Here is a 27,664-nt window from a genome sequence, read left to right as displayed (position 1 = left end):
TATATTTACACTTCAGATTTTATCCCCTTACCCTATTGCTCCTACCACCCAGGAACACCCTATACCTCCTGCTGCTTCTATGAGGATGTGTCCCCACCTATCCCCCCACTCCCAACTCCCCACCCTTGAGTTCCCCTCCACTCGGCATCTAGCTTTCTTGGGACCAAGGATATCCTCTGCCACCTATACCCAACAGGACCAAAGTCCCCTACATATACAGCCTGAACAATGGGTCCATCCATATGTGCTCCAAGGCTGGTAGTTTAGACCCTGGAAAGCTCTGGTTGGTTGGTATTGTTGCTGTCCTCATGGGGCCTCAAATCCTTTCAGTTCCTTCAGTCTTCTCTCTAACTCCTCCATTGGGAAGCCCTTGATCAGTTCAATGGTTAGCTGTGATCATCCACCTCTGAATATGTCTAGCTCTGGCAGACATCTAAGGAGACAGCTATATCAGCCTCCTGTCACCATGCACTTCCTGACATCCACATCAGCATCGACCTTTGGTGACTACACATGGGATGGATACCCAGGTGGAATGGTCTCCAGACAGCCCCTCCTTCAGTTTCTTTCTTTTTTTTTTTTTTTTTCGAGACAGGGTTTCTCTGTTTAGTCCTGGCTGTCCTGGAACTCACTCTGTAGACCAGGCTGGCCTCGAACTCAGAAATCCGCCTGCCTCTGCCTCCCAAGTGCTGGGATTAAAGGCGTGCGCCACCACCGCCCGGCCTCCTCCTTCAGTTTCCGTCCCACACTTTGTCTCTATATTTGCTCCCTTGAGTATTTTGTTATTCTTTCTAAGAAGGACTAAAACACCCACACTTGGTCTTCCTTCTTCATGAGCTTCATGTGGTCTGTGAGTTGAATTTTGGGTATTTCAACCTTATGGGATAATATCCAATTATCAGTGAGTGAATATCATGTGTGTTCTTTTGTGATTGGGTTACCTCACTCAGGATAATATTTTCTAGTCCCATCCATTTACCTAAGAATTTCTTGAATTCATTGTTTCTAATAGCTGAGTAATACTTCATTGTGTAAATGTACCACATTTTTGTATCCATTCCTCTGTTGAAGGACATCTGGGTTCTGTCCAGCATCTGGCTATTATAAGTAAGGCTGCTATGAACATAGTGGAGCATATGTCCTTGTTATATGTTGGAAAATCTCCTGGGTATATGCCCAGGAGTGGTATAGTGGGGTCCTCGGGTAATGAATGCTATGTCCAATTTTCTGAGGAACCACTAGACTGATTTCCAGAGTGGTTGCACCATCTTGCAATCCCACCAACAATGGAGGAGTGTTCCTTTCTCCACATCCTTGACAGCTCTGTACCCCATTTTTAATATGATTATTTGGTTGTCTGGAGTCTAATTTCTTGAGGTATTTGTATATATTGGGCATTAGCCCTCGATTGGATGTGGGATTGATAAAGATCTTTTCCCAATTGGTTGGTTGCTGTTCTGTCCTATTGACAGTGTCCTTTGCCTTACAAAAACTTTGCAATTTTATGAGGTCCCATTTGTCAATTCTTGATCTTAGAGCATTGGTGTTCTGTTCAGGAACTTTTCCCTTGTGCCCAATATTCAAGGTTTTTTCCCCACCTTCTCTTCTATTAGTTTCAGTGTATTTTGTTTTATGTGGAGGTCCTGTATCCACTTGGATGTGAGCTTTGTAAAAGGAGATAAGAATAGATGGATTTGCATTCTTCTACATGCTGATCTCCAGTTGAACCAGCACCATTTGTTGAAAATGCTGTCCTTTTTCCACTGGACAGTTTTAGCTCCTTTGTCAAAGATCAAGTGACTATAGGTGTGTGGTTCATTTCTGGGTCTTCAATTCTATTTCATTGATCTTCTGGCCTCTCTCTGTCCCAGTATCACGCAATTTTTTAAATCACCGTTTCTCTGTAGTACAGAATGAGGTCAGAAATGGTGATTCCTCCAGAAATTCTTTAATTGTTGAGAATAATTTTTGCTATCTTGGGTTATTTGAAAATTTGAGAATTTCTCTTTCTGTGTGAAGGATTGAGTTGGGATTTTACTGGAGATTGCATTGAATCTGTTGATTGCTATTGGCAAGATGGACATTTTTACTATATTAATCCTGCCAATCCATGAGCATGGGAAATCCTTCCATCTTCTGAGACCTTCTTTGATCTCTTTCTTTAGAGACTTGAAGTTCTTGTCATATAGATCTTTCACTTGCTTGCTTAGATTCACATCAAGGTATTTTATATTACTTGTGACTATTGTGAAGGGTGTCATTTCTCTAATTTCTTTTTCAGCCTATTTATCCTTTGAGTAGAGGAAGGCTACTGATTTGTTTGAGTTGATTTTATAACCAGCCATGTTGCTGAAGTATTTTAATCAGGTTTAGGAGTTCTCTGGTAGACGTTTTGAGGTCAATTAAATATACTATCATATCATCTGCTAATAATGATATTTGGAGTTCTTGCTTTCCTATTTGTATCCCTTTGACTTCTTTTTGTTGTCCAATTGCACTAGCTAAGACTTCCAGTACTATATTGAATAGTGGGGAGCCTTGTCTACTCCCCGATCTTAGTAGGAATGCTTCAAGTTTCTATTTAGTTTGATATTGGTTACTGGCTTGCTGTATATTGCTTTTACTATGTTTAGGTATGGGCCTTGAAATCCTGATCTTTCTAAGTCTTTTACCATGAAGGAATGTTGAATTTTGTCAAATGCTTTTTCAGCATCTAGTGAGATGATCATGTGTTTTTTTTCTTTTAGTTTGTTTATATAATAGGTTACATCGATGGATTTCTGAATATTAAACCATCCCTTCATTCCTGGGATAAAGCCTACTCGATCATGATGGATGATTGTTTTGATGTGTTCTTGGATTCAGTTTGCCAGAATTTTATTGAGAATTTTTGCATCAATATTCATAAGAGAGGTTGGTCTGGAGTTCTCTTTCTTTGTTGGGTCTTTGTGGGGTTTAGGTATGAGAGTCATTGTAGCTTCATAGAATGAATTGGGTATTATTCCTTCTGTTTCTATTCTATGGAATAGTTTGAAGAGAATTGGTATTAGGTCTTCCTGGAAGGTCTGATAGAATTCTGCACTAAAACCATCTGGTCCTGGAATTTTATTTTATGGGGAGACTGTTAATGACTGATGCTGTTTCTTTAGGGGTTATGGAACTGTTTAGGTGGTTAATTTGCTCCTGATTTAACATTGTTACCTGGTATCTGTCTAGAAAATTGTCCATTTCATCCAGCTTTTCAAGTTTTGTTGTATAGGCTTTTGTAGTAGGATCTGATTTTTTTTTTTTTTATAATTTCCTCAGTTTTTGTTGCTATGTCTCCCTTTTTCAGTTCTGATTTTATTAATTTGGATACTGTCTCTGTTACTTCTGGTTAGTCTGGCTAAGGGTTTATCTATCTTGTTGATTTTTCTCAAAGAACCAGCTCCTGGTTTTGTTGACATTTTGTATAGTTTTTTCTGAATTCCTGGATGCCTTTAATTTCTTTCTTTATGTCTTCCCTGACCAAATTATCACTGAATAGAGTTTTTTCAGCTTCCATAAATATGTGGGTTTTCTGTTATTTTTGTCATTTTTGAAGATGAGCTATAGGCCATGATAGGATGGATAGGATTATGTCAATATTCTTGTATTTATTTAGGCTTATTTTGTGACCGATTATATGGTGAGTTTTTGAGAAGGTACCATGAGTTCTGAGAAGAAGGTGAAATGTTCTGTAGATATCTCTTAAATCTATTTGATTCATAACCTCTATTAGTTTTATTGTGTCTCTATTTAGCTTTTGTTTCATTCATCTGTTCATTAGTGAGAGTGGGGAGTTGAAATCTCCCACTATTATTGTGTGGTGTTCAGTATATGTTTTAAGCTTTAGTAAAGTTTCTTTTTTTTTAATGTGGGTGCCCTTCCATTTGGCACATAGATCTTCAGAATTGAGAGTTTCTTTTGGTAATGTTTTCCTTTGATGACTATGAAGTGTCCTTTCTCATCTTGCTTGATAACTTTTGGTTGAAAATTTATTTTATTGAATATTAGGATGGCAATTCCAGTTTGTTTCTTGGGACCATTTGCTTGGAAGACTTTTTCCTGCCTTTTACTGTAAGGTAGTGTCTGTCTTTGTAATTGAAATGTGTTTCTTGTATGCAGCAAAATCCTGTATTCCTTTTTCATACTCAGTTTGTTGGCTTATGTCTTTTTCTAGGTGAGTTGAGTCCACTAATATTGAGAGATAGTAAAGACAGATGATTGTTAGTTCATGTTATGATTGTTTTTATAGGTGGCATTATGTGCATGTGATTCTCTCCTTTTGGCTTTGTTGTGAGATGATTAATATTTTGTTTTTTCTTTGATGTAGGTACCCTCCTTATGTTGGAGTTTTCCTTAGAATCCTCTGTAAGGATGGGTTGGTAGCTAGATACTGTTTGAATTTGGTTTTGTCCTGAAATATTTTGGTTTCTCCATTTACATTGATTGATAATTTTGCTTGGTATAGTAGCCTCGGCTGGCGTTTGTGGTCTCTTAGGATCTGCATGACCTCTGTCCAGGCTCTTTCGGCTTTTTGTGTCTCTGTTGAGAAGTCTGCTGTAATTCTTATAGGTCTGCCTTTATAAGGTATATAACCCTTCCCCTTGCAGCTTTTAATACTCTGTCTTTGTTCTATGTATTCAGTGTTTTGATTATTATGTGATGAGAGTATTTTCTTTTTTGATCCAATTTATTTGGTGTTCTATAGGCTTCTTGTACATTTATGGCCTTATCTTTCTTTAGGTTGAGAAAGTTTTCTTCTATGACTTTATTGAAGATGTTTTTTGGGTCCTTTGAGCTGGGCATCTTCCCTCTCCTTAATTCCTATTGTTCTTAGATTTGGTCTTTTCATTGTATCCTGGATTTCCTGGATGTTTTGAGTTAGGATTGTTTTTTTCTTGGACAGTTGTGTCAATATTTTCTAAAATATCTTCTACATCTGAGATTTTCTCTTCTATCTCTTGTATTCTGTTGGTGATGCTCACATCTGTAATTCCTGACCTCTTTCCTAGGTTTTTCATTTCAAAGGTTGCCTCCATTTGTGTTTTCTTTATTGTTTCTACTTCCACTTTTAGGTCTTGGGCCACTTTGTTCAATTCCTTTGCCTGATTGTGTTTTCCTGTATTTCTTTAAGGGATTTATTTTTTCCTCTTTAAGTGCTTCTACCAATTTCCTGTGTTTTCCTGTATTTCTTTCTGTGAGTTATTTATATCCTCCTTAAATGACTCTATTATCTTCATAAGATAGTATTTTTTGATCTGCTGCCTGATTTTCAGGTGTGTTGTTGTATCCAGGGCTTGCTGTGGTGGAAGAACTGGGTACTGATGAAGCCAAAGTATACTGGCTTCTGTTGCTTATGGTCTTGTGCTTGCCTCTCACCATCTGGTTATCCCTTGTGTTTGTTAATCTGGGAATCTCTGTCTGGAGCCTGCCTCTTGTGTCCCTGGGTTCCTTCAGGTCTCCTGGTAGGCCTGTAGCCCTAGCTGTGTCCCTGGATCTGGCAAACCTCCAGTGGGGTTTTCAGAGGGGTGTATATGCTGGTGACCTGTCGATCTGATTGCAGTGGCTCTTCTTGGAGACCTTCAGACTGTGGAGTTTTTGAAGGGGCAGAGAAGCTGCTGATCTGTTGCCCTGGCTGCAGCAGATCTTCTGGGAGACCTTCAGACTGTTAGGTCTTCAGAGGAGCAGTCAAGCTGTTGCCCTGTGTGTAGCTGTTCTCCCGGGAGATCTTTGGACTGTGGGGTCTGTTGCCCTGTGTGCAGCAGAACTCCAGGAAGGCTTTCAGATTGTTGGGTCAGTTGACCTGCATGCAGCAGAGCACCTGGGATGCCTTCAGCCTGTGTTGTCATTTGCCCTGCATGCAGTGGAACTCTTGCGATGCCTTCAGGCTGTGCTATCTTCAGGGAAACAGATAGACTAGCAGTCTGCCTTGGCACTAGGTGTTGGCCAGAAGGCTACATTTTGGATTTTAATTACCACAAAGGACAGGGAGAGCCTTGGAATCATATTTCTCTGTCTTCTCCTTTTTCCTTAATGGGACATGATTGATGGTATGGTTTTAATTTGAAGTCCAGGGCTGGAAAGTTAGCTCAGCAGTTAAAAGTATTCGATGCTCTTATAGAGGATCCAGGTTTGATTCCAGCACCCACATCGTAGCTCACAACCATTTTTATCTCTAGTTTGGGAGTTGTGACATTCTTTTCTTTCTCTGAAAGCATCATTATGTTTGTGGTACACTTACATACATGCAATGAAACAAAAATACAGATAAGAAATCTAATGCTTATCTTTTAAATATGAAGTGTAAGTATTTATTATTCACAAAGAACAAAAAAAGGAACAAGAAGAAGGATAGGAGAGATAGGTAAAGAAGGAGGGGGGAAAGGAGAGAAGGTAGGTTCTTCTGTGTGTGTTTTTTCCTGCAGAAATTTTGTCTTGGTTTATGTCTTTTAGCTAATGGATATGCATGTTTTCCTTTCATGTATGTATGTGGACTATCCATGCCTGCAGAAGTCAGAGGATTTTGAACACCAGCCCTGTGTCCTCTGGAAGAGCAGCAAATGCTCTTAACCAATGATCCATCTTTCTAGCCTTTCTGCTGAGAATTTTATACAATGATTGTAAAGTAAACATTAAAGAATAGCTTTGCATATGGCATATTCTTAATATGCCATATTAAAATACAGTGTTTCTATAAAATACTGTAATTTAGTTGTAGCTGAAGTTTGGAAAATGTTCTGAGGCTATGAAAATCATTTTAAATAGCCAGATGAAACCCTTGTTAGTTATGATCACACTTGCTTAATCAACATTAACTGTTTTCTTCTATATTATATTTTCTCTATATTATCTTCAGATCCCAACTATGCGTTTAAAGCTTCAGATGTAGAAAAGACTGTGTTAGTACCTGGCCATAGTAGCTTCTTGATCACAGAAATTAAGGATCAATGGACTGCTTCAGCCTTGGCTACTATGCCTAAAACAATAAAATCAACATTGAACTTTTCAGAAGGCTCTTGGTTCATATTCAACTTTGGCACAGTTGGAGGACAGGCTTGGACCATAACCTCAAAACCATGTAATTATTGGATTCAAGAAGATAGTCATGATTTTATGTCTCTTAATCTTGTGAAGTATATTGATGTGGGAAACAAAATAGATTATAAATTTAAGTTTATTCCAAAGTCAAAAGGTAAGCTTGCTTTTATTGAAAAAAAAATCCATGTTTCTTTTCTTAAGTATAAAACACATTCTGATATTCAATTTGGCTTTCCTGATTGCTAGTCTTCTACTACTAACAGGTTGTTCTAATTATGGTTATATTCTAAGCTCTATATTGAATATTTTATAGACATTTTTAATGTTTATAATCACCCTAAAATCTAGACAATAATCACAACAAAGGAAGAAAATGTGGAAATAAAGGTAAATTCATAGTAAACACTTTAGTCATATTTTAGCATAGATTTTTTTTTGTCTTTCTAAAAGGAAGCTTTAATTTCTTTGTTACAGCATTATATATCTTATGTATTTTTAAAGAACATGTTTATTTTTATTTTGTGTCTATGAGTGTCTTGCCTGCATGTATCTGCACCATGTGTCTGACTTCGGTGTCCATAAGGGGGTTCCAGATCCCCTAAAATACATGTCGTAAGCTACCATGTGAGTGTTGGGAATCAAACCAAGTTCCTCTGCAAAAATGTCAAGTTCCCTTAACCACTGAGCACTCAATCTCTCCAGCCCCTATTTCAGGTATTTAATTCAAGCCAAACATTTTTTACACAAAATAAACTGTATCTTTGATTTTCACATAATTATTTTAAAACCTGTGAAGCTATGCTGGGAAGATGGCTCAGCAAGTTAGGACACTTTCCACCAACACTGCCACCAGAGAACCATAGTCAAAATAGTGGAGGAGAAGAATTAAGAACCAAGTCCCACAAATGGTCCTCTGACCTTCCCAAGAACACCATCTTATGTGCAGACCTGCATTCATATGCAGACACAAACACACACACTCTCACGCACACACATATATGCACGCACACACACACTCACAAGTGCACAGAAACACACGTGCAAATGCATTTTTAAGTAAACAAATAAATTTTAAAATAAGTAAAACTACAGCAATAATAAAATACCTGTGAGATGTGAGGGCTGATGAGAAGGCTCAGTGGGTGGAAGTAGTTGCCATGCAACTCCAATGACCCATGCTTGGCCGCTGGATTCCACAGCTGAGAGAGAGAATTAACTCCCAAAAGTGACTCTCTCTGGCCTGCACATGCCCACCATGGCTTTCATATACGCACACGTGAACACACACATATTGTATACGCACAACAATAATGAATTAGTAAATAATCATAAGAAGTTTAAGTATGTGAAAACAACACTTCCACGTTGTGAGGTTTCTCTGAAGTAATGGGATGTAATGAGCCATTAGAAATATTAGCTAGGAAAGGACCAGGTCCTGGGACAACTATAGGCAGTATGGCAAGGTAGCAATTGAAAAGAGGAAGGCATAGATTGTGTACATTTAAAGACATAGATTGTAGATGAGAGCAGTGGGAGAACTCACAGCAGGGCTGTCTTGAGCTTGATGAATCATCAATAAGAAGTACTTGTTTGAGGTTGCCAGACTTTTTTTCTGGTTGGAGTTAATAGGATAGAAATTGTATACATAGGCAAGACAGTGGTACTGCTATGACCATTGTGAGATTATATATATATATATATATATATATACACACACACACACACACACACACACACACATACATACATACACACTTTAGAGTACTGACATGTATTAGGTTTCAATAGAGGATGAGTTGGAGCAGGAGAAATAATCAAGCAATTTCAGTTAAGTGTAGTCTAGTTGCTTATTCAATGCTGCGAGTACATATTGGTTCTAAGTTCTCACTGTTCACAAAGCCAGAAGAGACAAACCAGGTCCTGTGAGATGATTGCTCCTGCTTATGTGCGCAGCTCATATTATTCCCACTTCAGGTTTAGGGCAATAATGCGGAACGGAGTTCTGACCAGCATGTGGAAAGACTGGGAGAAAATGCCTCAGTTCCTCTTACTTTACATCTTCATTTTTGAAAAGGCCTGAGATACGTTAGATACTGTGGGATTTCAGGCCTCCTGCTCATAATAATGAGCTCAGGTGATTCAGTGAGAGACTCTTGCTAACCCAAACAAAGTGGCGGGTGCCCCACTGAGCATGAAACATCCATTCTATAGCCTCAAGTACAAGTCCTTTCTCCCTCTTCCCCACTGATTGGATTTTACAGAAGGTACAGTCCTTCCCATCTGACATCTCAACTTCATCACCCGTTGTGCACCACTCCTCTCATTATCTCTGGAATTTATTCCCACATCCTGTTGTGCAAATGTTCAGTCTTGGACATCAGCTATTGTGAATGTTGCCTTGTGATATAACTGTGCCAGTATCCGCTTTAGTCATGTCCCAGACCATGGCCTCTCTTAATATGTGCATTTAGTCACATAGTAGGGTGTCTGAATTGTTTTGATTTTATTAACCTTTGTTTTGGTTGTGTTTGTGAGGCTATATGTTTACATACATAGACCACAGTGCCTGTGTGGAGATCAGAGCACAACTTTTGGGAGTAATGTCTTTCTGTCTAAACTATGAGTCCCCAGAATGGGACTCAGGCCATCTGAATTGTAAAGAGCAAATGTATTTACCCTAACCCTGTATTTTTCACTAGAGATAAGCATTAACTTTGAAAGAAGGGTAGCCAAAAAGCAGACAAGCAGGAGTAAGCCTTTGGGATGAGAGACACAACATCTGATGTTTCTCTGAAACCCTAAGGCATCTGTGTATGGAAAATGGAGCATCATATTTTATCTATAGGATTGCTACTTTGTTTATGGATACTCTTTGGACAACTAATATGTGCATGCAAAGTTAAGCAGGTGTCTGGCCCAAAGTAAAGGACAGATCTGAAATGTAGGTGGGAGTGCCAGGCTTTTGTCTTCCTAGTTTCCAAGTGTACTTTAATAGAAGTCGATGGTTTTTTTTTTTTTTTTTTTTTTTTTTTTTTTTTTTTAACAAAAGAAGTTTCTAGGTCCCTGTTCTGGAATGTCTACACAGAGATGTCAAACTTCTCATCCCACTTAAGTCACTCTTCAGACATCTGCAAGTTCAAGTAAAGAGTCAATGCTTTTCACAAAGCTTTCACAGCTCTATGAAGGAGCATGCACAACTGTTACTGCCTACACTGCGGCAGAGTCTTATCTACAGAAATTCAAATGTAAAGATATTAACATATGAAATCCAAACTTCACAATGTTTTAATCTCTATGGGTAACACACATCTATTTAGAGATAAGGGGCCCAGAGTTTCTTTATCTTCTGTACCCTGCCTGTCACTAACTGCCTTAGATTTGCCTCTATGTGGGTACAAGTCTAATCAACAATGGCAGGAGATGCCAGTGTGAAGAAAAGGCTTTCTTCTTCCAGCAAGTAAGAATCCAGTCGAAATAATTTCCTAAGCAATGTCTCTGCAGAAAACGAAAGAAGAAAAAGTTCTTACTGAGAAAAATTATACATCCTTCACCTAGGACTGTTTTACGGAGGGGGACATTTTTGAGCAAGCTCAGTTCAAGTCCAAGGTCATGCATTGTTCATAACTGGATGTGGCAGTTAGAAATGCCACAGGGCAGAAAACATAGTGTTACAATGAGCAAAGTTTACCCTAGCTTACCTAAAAAGAGTGAGTCAGAGAGACTGGGCTGTTGTTTCTGCTTCCTTCAATTTCTCTGGAGGAGATTATCACAAAACAGTACATATCGATGCAAATCTTTGAAAGGAGCACTTGGCTCACATGGCTATTGCAGAGAACTGAGTTCAAGGATACTAATAGTTGTTTAACAGGCATCAGCTTCCTCAGCTCCATAGTTGTAGGTAATTGTACCTACAAGTACCTGCCTCATCAGAAACATAAGCAGTAGTACCCAAGCAACCTTGCTATCCATCTGAGAACCAGGGTAAGCAAGGAGGAGTGAAAGAGAAAAAGTATTTTCTGAGGAAAACATCTCTGAAGGTAAATTTTTCTAAGAACTATTAAAATTGCCAATCATTATTTAGTTGTGTTTATAATTTTCATTATGTAATGTTAACTGTTGGCACTGATTCCATAGGTTTAACAACATATCCTATCCCTTCAGTCTCTATGCTGGTTGGAAACCCAGCATTGGTGGAAGTTAAGACACAAGGTACCTTTGACCTCAATGATAATTATTATCTGAATGTTCACATAGCTGGCAAATTTTTTCAAAAAGTAAGTGTTTTTTATCATTTTTATGACAAAACAGTTTATTAGATATAGAAAATGTTGACTTAGAGCTATGAAAGAGAAACTTAATCCTTCCATTCATCATAAGTAAGCATATTTAACATGTGTGGTATTTTATAAGGCAGGGTGGAGATTATGATAAAAGAAATATGTGATCTGGTCAGAAATACTACATACCTTTAATTCCAGCATACTGGGGACAGGAGCAGACAGATATATGAGAGTCTGTGCCCAGCCAGATCTACAGACTGAGTTCCAGGCCATGCAAGGCTACATAGTAAAAAAAATTTAAAATAATAAAAAATAAAATACTTTTATGTTTTTACATTTTTAAACCTCTTTTCTAAGTTAACTTTTGTGTTCTTTAATTGTTAATCATAATTTCTACTTCCCCCCTTTTCCCCCACCCTCTGCCCCTTATTGTTTCATATTTTACCTTAATATTTCAAACTTCAACTCTCACTCTATATTATTTTTGGTCATTTTATTTTATATGATTATTGATAGTATAGTACTTGGCCTTAATTGATATATTTTATTATATTTTTATATCTGATTTAGTTTGATGATGCTACTGTCAGTTTGGTTCTTCCTCCTTAAGTAATGCTAAGTTTCTAATAGTCAGCTTTCACTACCAACTTGATATAATCTACAATCACCTGAGAAAGGGGTCTCAATGAACTTTGTCTAGACTAAGCTGACCCGTAAGCATGCCTAAGAAAAATGATTTTAGTTAGGTTGACAGAGGAAACAATACCCACTCTGGATAGAGCCCCAGCATTTCATGGGATGGACAGTGGACTGAATGAAAATGTACGATGTGAGCACTAAGCTGGGGGTGTTCATTCATTGCTCTCTCCTTTTCTTTTTTTTTTCTTGGGTATTTTCTTTATTTCTAATATTATCCCTTTTCCTGCCCCCTGAAACCCCTTATCCCATTCCCCCTCACCTGCTGCTATGAGGGTGTTACCCACCCACTCACAATTCCCTGACCTCAAATTCCCCTACACTGGCGCATCCAGCCTTCACAGCACCAAGGGCCTCTCCTCCCTTTGATGCCCAACAAGGCCTTGCTCTGCTACATATGTGGCTGGAGCTATGGGTCCCTCCATGTGTACTCCTTGGTTGATGGTTTACTCCCTGGGACCTCTGGGGTGTCTGGTTGGTTGATATTATTGTTCTTAAGGGGTTGCAAACCCCTTCACTTCCCTCAGTCCTTTCTCTAACTCCTCCATTGGGGACCCCATGCTCAGTCCAGTGGTTGCCTGTGAGCATCCCCTCTGTATTTGTCAGGATCTGGCAGAGCCTCTCAGGAGACAGCTATATCAGGCTCCTGTCAGCATGCACTTATTGCATCCACAATAGTGTCTGGGTTTGGTGACTGTGTATGGGATGGGTACCCAGGTGGTGCAGTCTCTGGATGGCCTTTCCTTCAGTCTCTGCTCCACATTTTGTCTACGTATTTGATCCTGTGAGTATTTTGTTCCCCTTTCTAAGAGGGACCAAAGCACCCACACTTTGGTCTTCCCAGGGTTATATCCCAGCATCATATATACCAGGTATGTTAATGCACACGTATAGTCCCAGTACTTGGAAGGTCAAGGAAAGAGAAAAGAACCAACTCATGCAAGTTGTCCTATGAACTACACAACATACACACACACACATACACACACTCACGCACACACACACATACACCAGTGTAAGAAAGAATAAGAAAAAGCAAACAAAACAAATAAACAAAAGATAAGACTATTTGTATTAAGAATTTTGAATACCTGATTTGATGTTTTGTATCTCTCTACTTGTCATTTATTCTTTTCCTTTGGCTAGCTTGCTATATGCTTAATAAACTCATCCATTCATAACCAAAAATATAGCTATCATAGGTCATTCTCTGGATCTTTAAAAACAATGTAGTTTGGATGTTCTAAATCTCATTTTTGGCTCTTTCCAGGGTTTCACAACACTAACACTGAATGTTTGGGAGGGATCAGGTTCATGCATGACTACTGCACTTCTGTTAACCATAAAGAGCAGCTGCAGTTACCTCAAGACTATGAAACACACTCCTGGCAGAAACATACCACCTAAAGACTGGATTAGTGGAGTTCACAAGGACAGTCATGGTTTCAATATGATCAAAACTCTGCCGGTAAGAAATCTAGCTATAGCACCTTTAAGAGGACAAGTGATATATGTGTCCCAGGCGCATCTATGGCCAATCTGTGTTATCATTTCTGGTTTAGTGGCTCTAGCATTTCCATCATTTTTCAAATCCTGTGTCATTTTGAGAACCTGATGGTGATAATTCATTTCTAAACTGTGAAACCTTTCTGAAATAACTGTTTTTTCACTATCTTTTCTCATGACCAGTAATTATTAATAGGATGAGGGTATAACTGTGGGCATCTGTAATACATGCAGCTATTTTGGCTTAAAATGACTAGTTTCATGCTAATATATCTGACTGATTCTAATTCTCTTTGGGTATGGATGTTTTGATTGTTTTTCCTTAAAAAAGTCTCAAAATAATAAACTTGAAGATTCAATTCTCTTGAGAACAGTCCCATTTCAATATATAATTTTTGCTTTCATTTCATAGTATCTGTAAGTCTTTCAATGTTGTGTTTGTATGTATGGGAATGGCCAGCACACACATGTGGAAGTATGTATGCAGGTATGTGTGTGCAGGTGTGCTTGCCTATGCCGGCTTATGTATATGACAGTAGTTAACAATACAATGTCTTCCTCAATAGTTTCTCTGCCTTATACCTAAAGCAAGGTTTCTCATTGAGCCTAGATGTCATCAATTTCCTTAGATTGGCCAACAGTTACCAGGAATGGCCTCTTCTGCCCCCAGCATTGGGCTTATGGGTTAGTAATACCACAGTTGGTTGCACTTGGGTACCAAGATCCAAATGTGGGCAGGTGCTCACACTTGAGTGGCAGACACTACCTAACAATTGAGACATCTGCTCAGCCATCTATTTAGTTATGGTGGTTTTTTTATGTGGGGAAGATACTAGTGCTCCACGGCTAATGGTTCTTCATCAGCCAAGGGGACCAGATAACTCAATGGGATTTGGTACACAAAGAAAGATCCGTCAAGCTGATATCACTGACTAACCCCAACCACAAAGCACATCAGTAATCCACTATGGTCAAGTGGGGGGCATTCTGGTGAAGGGTTCCAAATAACTTCCTCTTCATCCCTCCCAAAATCTGGAATACTTATTCTATTGAGCTATTACACCAGTTTTAACACCTTCCTCGTGTTATGTTTAAAGAAAAAATAAATACATATAAGAAACCATTTTAAAATTATGCACAGTTGCAGCCTGAAAACCATAAGGTGGTGCCTTATAGTGTCAATTTAGAAACTTTATTTGGTGCATTTAACATAACTGGTAATTGCAAATTCCACTTGGCCTGTGTAAGTGAACAAAACAGACTGTTACTTTGTTGGCCCTATGGAATTCTGCATTCTAGTCCGTATATACTCTACCTTCATGACTTAACACTCTGTTGCATTCTTTTCCTTTTCATTATGCTTTAATCTTGAGGACCATATGGAGGTACAATATATTACCTTTAAAAATTGCAAGAATTTATATAGAAAACGATTTTCTTAAGTTGATGGCCAAATGTTAAAATGATATCATTTATAATCTGTCACAATCCACTTAATGAAGTTTGATTACATTTCAGTGAAAATTATCTTCCAGAGTAAGTTTTTGTTTTCTTCCTGGTATAGGGAGTAAATCACTTTACTACAATTAGTATACATGGTGCAGAATTTCATGCAAATGAAGTGTGCCAGCAGTGTGATACTTTAAAAATATTTAAACAAAAGAAGAATGTACAAAATTGCTGCGGCTTAGCTCACTGCAGCTTCTAGGACCCAGTTTCCTTTACTGATTTAAAAATGAAGTGAAAAAAATAATAAAAAAGTTGAGCCATAGAAAATCCTAAAAATTAGCTGATGTACTACATTTAGGTCTATGACAGAAACCAAATAATCAAAACTTGAAACTGTGTTCTAAGTGCACCACTGAGACTCTTCTCTAAAAATGCTTAGACAAACCCTGAATTAACTTTATGAAAGTTAAGTACTAAAAGTCATTTTCACCTCCTTATAAAATCCAAATTACATCATTACAGAGTCAGGTTTTGAAGTTACAGAAACTGAGTGGGAGAGAAAGTCAAGTGGTGAAATATATTTTAGTACCTGCAGCTAAAAAGTATTTGCACAGAACAGTTGTCTAGAAAAAAACAAAACATGTATGCAATGGTGAATAATAACACATAGCCCTCCTCCTTTCCTTAATCTCTTGCAGATAAACTACAGACCTCCATCTCATATGGGAATTTCTATTCCACTCACAGATAATTTTTATCATGCAGACCCTAGCAAACCCATACCTAGAAATCTATTTCACAGGTCAAAGGTGAGTAATTTGCCTATAAATGAACTACTGCAGTGCTTGATTCATATTTTAAAAAATCACTGTCCTCATTTAGATAGGTTAGCTGATAAGGGTACTTGCCATCAAGCCTGAATCTCAGACTGACCCCTAGGAAGTAGTAGTACAAGGAAAGAATTGCCTCCAGCTAGATTACTCTGGACTCTATCCACACACCATAACAAACTCAACACACACACTAACACACACACAGGCACATGCAAGTGCATCATACACCTGTGCTCATGTGCATATACACAAACATTCCATATATATTTAACACATGCATACATACATACTTACAATTTTTAAAGAGAAACCCTTTATACTGTAGATGGACACCGTTGTAGGACTGAGTGAGATACTTCAACTATTTTTCATATTTCTTAAGGACTTATGCTGCCCCCTTTTCAGCCACTGCTTTGTCACTTTCAGCTACTCTCAGACACTACTTTCCAGCCAAGAAGTCTCAATGGACCCTCTCCTTGACTTCTCAGCTCCCAAATACATCTCAAAGGAGACACATAGACAAAAAGCACTGTGCTTTCAAAGGGGAGAAGAACTTACAACTGTCTCATGTCTTCAGCAATTCCTTGTGCTAGCACAGGCACATTTAAACTCCTGCTATATCATGCCTAGAAGATAGGCTGGCTCCTTGGAACTGGACAGCCACCTCTCTGGAGGTTAGAGAAGCATGATGGAACAGAGAGAAATGTTAGAGTTCAGAGAAAAAGTTACTTGGTGGTGAACCTCTAGTGTCTGATGTACAAACAGACATAGGCATACACTACATCAAATTGGCATTTATTTTGCTGAGAACTATTCAGTGTCTTCCAATTACTTTCAAAGTAAAAGTGTAGATTTGACATCATACAGGTATGACATCATCATTCTTGTCAGTGAGAGACAGAAAGACAAAGCCTGATGAGTTTCCCCTTAGGGACCTCCAGTAACTAGAGTTGGAATCTTGAATATGCCACAGAAGAGAATTCCAGGCCGAGGCAGACCCAAGAAGAGCTCAGTTTGGACAGTAAAGTCAAGGAAGGCATTGGTATATACCTTACACTTAAGCATTGTTAAGCACTATTGTTCAGACACAGGGACCTTAAGTGTCATATCATTTCTGAAACATGTGAAACCACATTGCTAAAGGACACAATTTACAACCCTGTCAAAGATGAAGTAAAAATAGCCTTAAGCAAAGTTTTTAAAAGAGGCTTTTAAAAAAGCTTGTTGTACTTGTTGGTTTATCTCCCTTAAGTATTTCCTTTTGTCCAATGTGTTGGGAACAACATTCCAGAATGCTAAAGACAAGGGAAGATAATTCTCTGTGAGGTGTAAAGCCAAGGCCTTGACCAGTCTGGCTGGTCAAAGGAGAATTTCCTTTGTAAATGAGATGTTCACTGGTTGGTGCAGTTCATTGTTCAAATTCAAGGGTGAGAATGAAGTGCTAATATAGTTAAACTCAAAAGTCACATGACTTCTGGTCCTAAGCCCACACAGCTGACTGTTCCTCTATTCTGCTGTGACAGATCATGCAGAAAAAGGATTATTGCCTCGGTTCCAAATCCAAGTCGTAGTTTCAGTTTGTCAGATGTGTTGAAGTTCTAGACACTAAGCCAAACAGAAATCCATATTAGGTTCTGGGATGAGAGATCTCCCCTTCTCCTTGCCTTTTCATCATTCTTCAAAGTGACAAACCCAAGCTCACTTATCCTAAATCATGTTGGCCTCTTTTCTGTTTCTCTGATATGTTTCCACCTCACACCTTTGCAGCTACAAGAATCCCCCTCCATCTTCTGTCATATGTCATACCTCATTGTGACCTATGTCAGGGTTTTGCTTTAATACCCAGCTCAGAGTGAGGCCTTCCTTGACCAAACCCTGAGGAATGGTAGCCCCACCTCTACCATCCATGACTCCCTGTTCCTGTGTTCTCCAGACCAGGAGTTACTACTCTAACACTTTACTCATTAGTTTTATTTTTGTGTCCTTCTGTCCTCACAAGAAAGTAAGCTCATAAAACAAGGCTGATTTCTTTCTGGTTTGCTTTGTATTTCCTAATACAAATGGTCAAACCAAGGCCTAGGACATGCTAGTGGAGGGTTTTGTTTGTTTTGACCTATTCCTACGATATCCCACATAGCCCAGACAGCATCTGACAAGGGAGTGTTCAGAAACTGTTGAATGAGTATATATCATGATGTCACATATATATGTAATCTCAGCAATTAAGCCCAAGCCAGGAGCATCAGAAGTTTGAGGACAGCTTGTGTAACACAGTAAGCTGAAACCTCAGATAGACACTGCCTCAAAAGAGAGAAAGAGGGAGAGAGTATGTACAAACTAATAATATATACTATATGCATGTTCTTATACACACAAAATATTCCTAGGATTTAAGGGCAAGAATTTTTGCTCCAAACAGTGAGCCACTAAGACACTGAGTTCTCCAACTACATTTTCTTTCAAAGATAAAAACCTGTCTTCTTACTATGCCAAGTCCCTCCATTGACCTAAGATATTTTTACTTAGATACCCTTACTTTCCTTTGATTGCCCCTGTTGCTTTATACCCTGGACCATCTGCCTTTAGACCATACTCACTGTAGTGGGTTGGAGATTGGGTGGCAGGGAATCAATGGCTCAGACTCCAGTAGCAGGTGAGAACTCCACAGCAAGCTCATGAGAATGCTGCTGAAATCTCCCAGAGCACCCTTTATACCCTCAGCCCATGTCCCATTGGTCCCAAGCAAGCTTGTCTTCCAAGTGGCAATTCTGGATTGGCTGTCATTGTGTCACGAATCTTTAGGCCCTCAGGCAATTTTCAAATTGACCCTCATGAGGAATTTGCCTCTAAGGTTACATGTCCCAATCCTCCTAACATCTCCCCACCATGATTTCCCCGAGTGTTAAATAGGAAATAAACCTAAATCATATCAATTAATTAAGAGGAAGATTTGATCATTTGCTTTATTTTGTTTTGTATTGTTGAGCAAGGTCTTAACTGTATAATCCAGGTTAGCACATACTTGCTATATAGTCCAAGCTGACCTGAAACTACTGATCATCTCAACTCAAAGTGCTGAGTTTGCTGACAAGTGTCACCACATCTGCCCCCTAAGAGGGTTTTGAATACAGGGTTTGTGGCATATGACAGTCATAAATTTCAGCATTTCTAGTGTTATCAGACACGGATTACCATTCTTTAAGGTTATATCCCTGCTCATGACAAATGGTATCTCTATGGGCTTGCACACTAGTCAGAGAAACTCACTGTGAAAGGAAAAGTCAGAAGAAGGAAGTTGTGTCTTTTTGTGCAATGTTTATGAATAAAATGTCTGTGTGTAACCTGAAAGAATTATGCAGGAATATTGTTACATTACAGCTTTCATAATGTCATCTCCTGGGCAAGTACTCTATGCAGATCTATACCCTCAATACCTCTTATTTTGTCATTAATGAATTTTCTTCTTTAAACTTCTGGAAACTTCATTATTCAAAGAATAAACGTTTCCTAAACACTTATTTTGGGAAAACTACAAATTATAAAAACAAGTCAACCTTTGTTGCTTCTGTCTACAGGAAACTGGTAAATACAAACAGTGTGCTAATGTTACCAATCGGGCAATGTGCAACTGCTCAGAATATCAAAAGGTTGCAGATAATGTTGCTTTCTCAGATTGCAAAGAAAAGGTAAGGCAATTTGGATTTACCTCATGATGGAGTGGTTTCTTATTCCTGTGAATGGAAATAGGCCTTTTAATTAGAAATGAAAACTCAAACATGGGGGCTGGAGGGATGGCTGAGTGGATAAGAGTACTTGCTGCTTTTGCCAAAGACTCAGGTTACATCTAGCTTACAACCTTCTGTAACTCCAGTTCTTGAGATCTGATGCCCTCTTCTGGCTTCCACTGGCAGTATATGGACTCAGCTTAGAGACAACCATGCAGGCAAAACTCCATATACATAAAAACAAATCTTAAAAAAATAAAATCTCACATGTGGAAGTAATGTCTATTATGACTTAGAACTAAATATGACACCACTAAAAAGATCTGACTTTTGTACATGGGAGAGTTAGTTATCAAAACTTATCTCTGATGTAAAACAAAATTATCTGCTCTGAACTCTCCATTTCATGTGACACATATACACGTGTGTCAACACTCACAGAATTAACAATAATAATAAATTTAACTTAATCTAATTATTTTTTTACTGGATATTTTATATATTTACATTTCAAATGTCATCCCCTTTCCTGGTTTCCCCAGCAGAACCCCCTTATCCCATCCCCACTCCTCCTGTTCCTATGAAGCTGCTCTCTCACCCACACACCCATTCCTACCTCACCAGCCTGGCATTCCACTACAATGGTGAATGGAGCCTTCACTGGACCAAGGGCCTCTCCTCCCATCGATGCCAGACAAGGCCATCCTCTGCTACATATGCTGCTGGAGCCATGGGTCACTCAATGTGTACTCTTTGGTTGGTGGTTTAGTCCCTGGGAGCTCTGGGGGATCTGGTTGGTTGATATCGTTGTTCTTCCTATGGGGTTGCAAACCTCTTTCACCTCCTTCAGTCCTTTCTCTAACTCCTCCATTGGGGTCCCCATGTTCAGTCCAATGCTTGGCTGTGAGAATCAGCCTCTGTATTTGTCAGGCTCTGGCAAAGATACTCAGGAGGCAGCTATAACAGGCTTCTGTCAGCAAGTACTTCTTGGCATCTGCAATAATGTCTGGGTTTGGTGTCTGTATATGGGATGGATCCTCAGGTAGGGCAGTTTCTCCACACTTTGTCCCTGTATTTCCTTTACACAGAAGCCATTCTTGGTTTAAAAAATTGGAGATGAGGGGGTAGCCCCATCACCTAACTGGGAGCCTTGCCTAACCTCTGGATATGGTCTCTATAGGTTCTCCCTTCTTTTGTTGGGCATTTCAGCTAATCTCATTCCCTTTGGGTCCTGGGAGCTTCTTGCTTTCCTGACATCTGGGACTTACTGGTGGCTACCCCTAGTTCCTCATCCCCTATTGACACACACCTCTGTTCAAATTCCTGACCCTCTGTATATCATCCTCCCCCCATACCTGATCCTGTCCCCTCTTTTCCCCCTCCCCCTCTTCTCTTCCTTGAAAGTCCCTCCCACCCTCTACCTCCCATGAATATTTTGTTCTCCCTTCTAAGAAGGACTGAAGAATCCACACTTTGGTCTGTCTTCCTTCCTTTCTTTCTTGAGTTTCATATTTTCTGTGAATTGTATCTTGGGTATTCTGAGATTTTGGGCTAATATCCACCTATCAGTAAATGCTATGTATTTTCCTTTGTGACTGGGATACCTCATTCAGGATATTTTCTTTTTTTAATTAGATATTTTCTTTCTTTATATTTCAAATGTCATCCCCTTTCAGAGTTTTACAAAAGCCACGGAATCCCACTATCCAATTCTCTTCTTGCCCCTGATTCTATGCGGGTGTTCCTCCACCAACACAGTGCTGCCTCCCTGTGCTGGCATTCCGCTACATTGGGGAACTAAGCCTTCATGGGACCAAGGGTTCCATCTCCCATTGATGCCCAAAGAGGCCAACCTCTGCTATATGTGCTTCTGGAGCCATGTGTCCCTCCATGTGTACTCTTTGGTATTTTAGTCCCTGTGAGCTCTGGGGGGAGGGAAGGTCTGGATAGTTGATATTGTTGTTCTTCCTATGGGGTTGCAAACACCTTTAGCTCCTTCATGTGGGGAGCCGACAGAAGGCGGCTATCATCCTTGCAGCCATCTTGAGCCATATACCCTGACAAGAGACTTGATTACAATAGCCTACAACAGCTGAACACACTCTGATAACATCTTGCTTTAGATACCCAGGATCTTCCCTTGTGTGTGTGAGACTTAAAGGTGTGTGACTTAAGGGCGTGACTTAGAGATCAGATTTAGAGACAAGAACTAAGGGCATGGCTTAAAGGCATTACTTAGAGGCGTGGCTTAGAAGTGAGATATATAAAAGGCAAGAGGCAGCCAGAAGAAATTATTATTATTATTATTATTATTATTATTATTATTATTATTATTAAACATTAGGCACTTAGCACTTGGAAGAAGTAACTTGGAACTTGGAGGCACTAGGGACTAGTAATTAGGAACTAGGAACTCAAGACTTGGGACTTGGACTAGGAAGAGAGACTGAAGAATAAACAGGATTGAATCACACTCTGTCTGGTCTCCATTCTACAAATCTGTCTTCTCTCTCTCTCTGGCTCAACCCTGACCAGCAGACCTGAGCAGCTTGGGGCAGTGCGAGCTCTAACAACTTAGCCACCAAGGCTTTTGGCAGTGCCAGTTCCAACATTGACAGATCAGTCCACAAAATTTTTGGCCCCCAAATGCAGAGCAGTGTGGGCCACAACACCTTTAGTCCTTTTTTCTAACTCCTTTATTGGGGTCCTCTTGTTAACTGTAAGCATCCACCTCTGTATTTGTCAGTCTCTGGCAGATCTCTCAGGAGACAGCTATATCAGGCTCCTGTCAGCAAGCATTTCTTGACATCCACAATATTGTCTGGGTTTGGTGACTGCATATGGGATGGATACCCAAGTGGGACAGTCTCTGGATGGCCTTTCCTTCAGTCTCTATTCCAAACTTGGTCTCTGTATTTTCTCCCATGATTATTTTGTTCCCCCATCTAAGAAGAACCAATGTGTCCACAGTTTGGACTACCTTTTTCTTGAGCTTCATGGGGTCTGTGAATTGTATTTTGGGTATTCAAAGCTTTTGGGCTGTTATTCATTTATCAGTGAGTGTATACTATGTGTGTTCTTTTGTGGCTGTATTACCTCATTTCATGAAATTGTTTTTAATAGCAGAGTAGTATTCCATTCTGTAAATGTACCACATTTTCTGTATCCATTACACTGTTGAAGGCCATCTGGTTTCTTTTCAGCATCTGCCTGTTATAAATACGGCTACTAGGAACATAATGGTGCATCTATCCTTGTTATATGTTGGGACATCTTTTGAGTATATGCCCAGGAGTGGTATAGATGAGTCCTAAGGTAATACTATGTCCAATTATCTGAGAAACCAACAAAATGATTTCTAGAGTGGTTGTTCCATCTTGCAATCCCACCAACAATGGAGGAGTTCTTCTTTTTCCACATCCTCACCAGCATCTGCTGACACCCGAGGTTATTTTTTTTTTTTTACATTTTTTTATTGGATATTTTATTTACATTTCAGATGTTATTCCCTTACCCCATTTCCCCCACTCCCAGGAACCCCTATGCAATCCCCCCTCCTCCTCCTCCTGCTTCTATGAGGATGTGTCCCACCTACCCTCCCCCACTCCTACCTCCCCACCCTCAAATCCCCCCCCCCCCCACGTGGTGTTCATCCTTCATGGGACCAAGAATATCCTCTCCCACCTATGCCCAACAAGGGCATATACATATACAGCTGGAGCCATGGGTCCCTCCCTATGTCCTCTAGGCTGGTGGTTTAGATACTGGGAGCTCTGGTTGGTTGGCACTGTTGCTCTCCTCATGGGGCCACAAACACTTTCAGCTCCTTCAGTCTTCTAACTTCTCCATTGGGAACCCCTTGATCAGTTCAATGGTTAGCTGTGAGCACCTGCCTCTGAATATGTCAGACTTTGGCAGACCTCTAAGGAAACAGCTATATCAGGCTCCTGTAAGCATGCACTTCCTGGCATCCACATCAGTGTCTACCTTTGGTGACTGCACATGGGATGGATACTGAAATTGAGCCCATTGATGTTCAGAGATATTAAGGAAAAGAGATTGTTGCTTCCTGTTATTTCTTTTGTTGGAGGTGGAATTATGTTTGTGTGGCTATCTTCTTTTGGGTTTGTTGAATGAAGACTACTTTCTTGCTTTTTTTAGGGTGTAGTTCCCTCCTTGTGTTGGTGTTTTCCATTCATTATTCTTTGTAGAGTTGGATTTGTGAAAACATGTGTAAATTGGTTTTTGTGTTGGAATGCCTTGGTTTCTCTACTTATGGTAATTGAGAGTTTTACTGGGTATAGTAGCCCAGGCTGGCATTTGTGTTCTCTTAGTGTTTGTATGATACCTGCCCAGAATCTTCTGGCATGTTTCTGTTGAGAAATATTCTTTATTTTTTTGTATTTGGTGTTTTGACTGTTATGTGACAGGAGAAATTTCTTTTCTTGTCCAATCAATTTGGAGTTCTGTAACCAAATACAATTTTGAGGTATCTTGTATGTTCATGGGCATCTCCTTCTTTTGGTTAGGGAAGTTTTCTTATATAATTTTTTTGAAGATATTTACTGGCTCTTTAAGTTGGGAATTTTTGGTCTCTTCTATACATATGAACCTTAAGTTTGGTCTTCTCATTGTGTCCTGGATTTCCTGGATGTTTTGGGTTTGCAGCTATTTGCATTTTGCATATTCTTTGAATATTGTGTCAATGTTTTCTATGGTATCTTCTGTACCAGGGATTCTCTCTTCTATCTCTTGGATTCTGTTCTTGATGCTTGCATCTATGACTCCAGATCCCTTTCCTAAGTTAACTATTTCCAGGGTTTTCTCCCTTTGTGATTTCTTTATTGATTCTGTTTCCATTTTTATATCCTGGATGATTTTGCTAAATTCCTTCACCTGTTTGATGTGTTTTCCTGTAATTCTTTAAGGGATTTTTGTGTTTCCTCCTTAAGGGCTTCTAGCTGTTTACCTGTGGTCTCCTGTATTTCTTTAAGGGAGTTACATTTAAGTCCTTCTTAAAGCCCTCTATCATCATCATAAGATATGAATTTGTATCAGAATCTTGCCTTTTTGGGTGTGTTGCTGTACCCTGGGCTTGCTGTGGCAGGAGAACTGGGTTCAGATGATTCCCAGTCACCTTGGTTTCTCTTGCTTAGGTTCTTGCACTTGCCTCTCACCATCTGGTTATCTCTGGTACAAGTTGATCTTGCTGTGTCTGACTGGAGCTTATCCCTCCTGTGGGCCTGTGAGCCTATGTTCTTTAATGTGTCATCACTCCTGGGAAACCAGCTCTTTCTGGATAGGATTTGACTGTGGAGACCTGTGTTATAGAGTTAGCTCCCGGCACTGATTGAAACTGGAAGGATCCTGTCCCTAGCTGTTTAGCAGTTCCTGTGCCCTGTGTGCTCCTGACAGGTTCCTCTTTGGCCAGTTATTGGAGCAAAAGTGGTGATCTCACCTGTGAACTTAGGAGTGACAGTGCTCCTGGGAAACCAACTCTCTCAGGGCAGGATTTGAGTACAGAGGACTATGGGACAGCCTTAGCTCCAGGGCACAAATGGAGAGCAGAAGTCTTCTATATCCAGCTGCTCCTCTGTTCCTGTGCCCTGTGCACTCCTCATGGGTCCCCTCTTTGGCCAGTTACTGGAGCAAAAATGGTGATCTCACCTGTTAGCTTAGGAGTGACATTACTCCTGGGAGAACAGCTCTCTCATGTGAGTTAGCTGTACCACTTCTGGATATACACCCTAAGTCAACATACCACAGAGATGTATGCTCATACATGTTTATTACTGCAGTACTCACAATCACTAAGAAATGAAACTATCTTAAATGTCCATGGATAAACAATATTTGTCCAGAAGTATTTTTCATCAGTAAAGAAAACAAAACAAAACATGAAGTCATGACATTTGCAGGAAAAGTACCATTTGATGGTACTGCAGATCATTGTGTTAAATAAGTCAGGCTTAGAAGAGGAGTACTATGTTTTTCCTCATATGAAGACTCTACACTTAAAATTATATGGGGGAAGTAGAAAGTAGAAAAGAAACCATACAAGATGAGGAAAAGATCTTAATTTGTGGTTAAATAGATAAGAAAATTTATGTGACATAAAAGCAGAAGGGAGTTCTGTCTCAGGAGAAGGGGATTTTATAGTAGAGGGTACAAAACAAAGACCTAATGTACAATGACAGTTATGGAAGAAAATTCCAGGATAATTATAATTATAATTATATATATATATATATATATATATATATATATATATATATATATGATTATGTGTGTGTAAGAAAACTCCATAATGGCATGTATCATCTTGTATACTAATTTTAGTGTTTTTAAAAGTTATGAATCTCATTACTATGTTTACTCCCTTGGAATCTTCATGGATTTGGTTGTGATAAACCATTTCCATATCTGAAAGGCAGAGATCCTAAGAAGCATTCCACTTAGAATAGCCAAGGTTATGTGAACATTTCATTCATTCATGGACAGAAATGATACTATTACATTTTCCATTCTTATATGCATTCATGGAATTTGTATTTTAGGTTCATCGTTTCAAGTTTCCAGTCACACAATACCCAGTTGTTCTGGAAATTTTCAATGAAAACGATAAAGTCTCTGTGGAACCTCCATATTTAGTTACCATGACTGAAGTGAATATGAGGGAAAACTGGCAACTAAGTATGACTTTCTCTCTACTCTGCTTATCTTACAAGCCATTCTCTTATTAGTGGTTTTCAAAAATGAGTGGATTGCAAAGACTGTTCACATGAGAAATAATCAGGAGAATTTGAAAAAGGAGTTGAGTCATTGGCATGTTCACATTCACACCATTGTCATGTCCTTTTATGTTCTCATCACATCTGGTAACCTGAATTCGATTGACTAAGGCCATTTTCTTATTTGAACTCAGGACTAGATATATTGCTCAGTATTAAAGGAGCACACTGCTCTTGTAGAGGACTGAAGTCAAGCAACTCACATAATGTCTGTAACTCCAGCTGCAGGGTGTTCTATTCCTATGCCTATACCCACATACAAGCATAATTAAAAATATTTAGCAAATAATTTGCCAGAAAAGAATGAATCTGAAACTCATGTTGTAGATTAGTAGCAATGATGATTGAATTGTGTACCAGATGTGTGTGTGTCTTTATTAATCACTATCACAGCAGTTATCAAAATGTTCTAAGTGTTTTCAGGTAATTTGTAGGATATGTTTCTAATTATGTAAGTAAAGATTCAAGAAGAATTTTGCTTAGTTGGATGTAGTAACACACAGATATAAACCCAGCACTTGGTAGGTAAAGGGAGGATCAGAAGTTTGAGGTCAGTTTAAGAAATAGGGATACATGAGACATTGTTCAAAAGAAGAAGAAGGAGAAGGAGAAGGAGGAGGAGGAGGAAGAGGAGGAGGAAGAGGAAGAGGAGGAGAAGGAGAGAGAAAAGGAAGGAGGAGGAGGAAGAGGAGGAGGAAGAGGAGAGACAAAAGGGAGGAGGAGGAGGAGGAGGAGGAGGAGGAAGAGGAGAAGGAGGAAGAGGAGGAGGAGAAAGGAGAAGTAGGACAAGGAGGAGGAGAAGGAGAAGGAGAAGGAAGGAGAAGGAAGGAGAAGAAAAGGAGGAGAAGGAGAAAAGGAGAAAAGGAGAAGGAGAAGGAGAAAAGGAGAGAAGGAGGAAAGGAGAGAAGGAGAAGGGGAGAAGGAGAAGGAGAGGAGAAGGAGAGAAGGAGAAGGAGAAGGAGGAGGAGGAGAAGAAGGAGAGAGAAAAGGAAGGAGAAGGAGGAGGAGAAGGAGGAAGAGGAGGAGGAGAAGAAAGGAGAAGGAGGAGGAGGAAGAGGAGGAGGAGGAGGAGGAGAAGGAGAAGAAAGGAGAAAGGAGGAGAAGGAGAAGGAGAAGGAGAAAAGGAGAAGGAGAAGGAGAAGGAGAAGGAGAAGGAGAAGGAGAGAAGGAGAAAAAGAGAGAAGGAGAAGGAGAGAAGGAGAAGGAGAAAGAGAAGGAAGAGGAGGGGAAGGGGAAGGAGAAGGAGAAGGGGAAGGAGAGAAGGAGAGGAGAGAAGGTGAGAAGGAGAGAAGGGGAGAGGGAGAGAAGGAGAGAGAAAAGGA

General features: G+C 39.6%; 1 protein-coding gene across 3 annotated transcripts in view; it reads left to right on the top strand.

The window, feature by feature from the left end:
* The window catches only part of Catsperb (catsper channel auxiliary subunit beta), a 143,110-nt gene that overhangs the window by 110,831 nt on the left and 4,615 nt on the right, over window positions 1-27,664 (top strand). For 2 of the 3 annotated variants that reach the window (XM_076921394.1, XM_076921395.1), the window contains 6 exons: window positions 6,881-7,216; window positions 11,197-11,336; window positions 13,309-13,506; window positions 15,692-15,802; window positions 19,402-19,512; window positions 26,109-26,244. In XM_076921394.1, coding sequence (XP_076777509.1) covers window positions 6,881-7,216; window positions 11,197-11,336; window positions 13,309-13,506; window positions 15,692-15,802; window positions 19,402-19,512; window positions 26,109-26,244 — 1,032 coding nt within the window. The remainder of the gene's footprint in view (window positions 1-6,880; window positions 7,217-11,196; window positions 11,337-13,308; window positions 13,507-15,691; window positions 15,803-19,401; window positions 19,513-26,108; window positions 26,245-27,664) is intronic. The other variant, XR_013106641.1, reaches the window with a different exon arrangement.

The sequence above is a fragment of the Arvicanthis niloticus genome, chromosome 23, assembly GCF_011762505.2.
Source record: "Arvicanthis niloticus isolate mArvNil1 chromosome 23, mArvNil1.pat.X, whole genome shotgun sequence".
Classification (NCBI taxonomy): domain Eukaryota; kingdom Metazoa; phylum Chordata; class Mammalia; order Rodentia; family Muridae; genus Arvicanthis; species Arvicanthis niloticus.
This window is presented reverse-complemented; position numbering and strand designations above follow the sequence as displayed.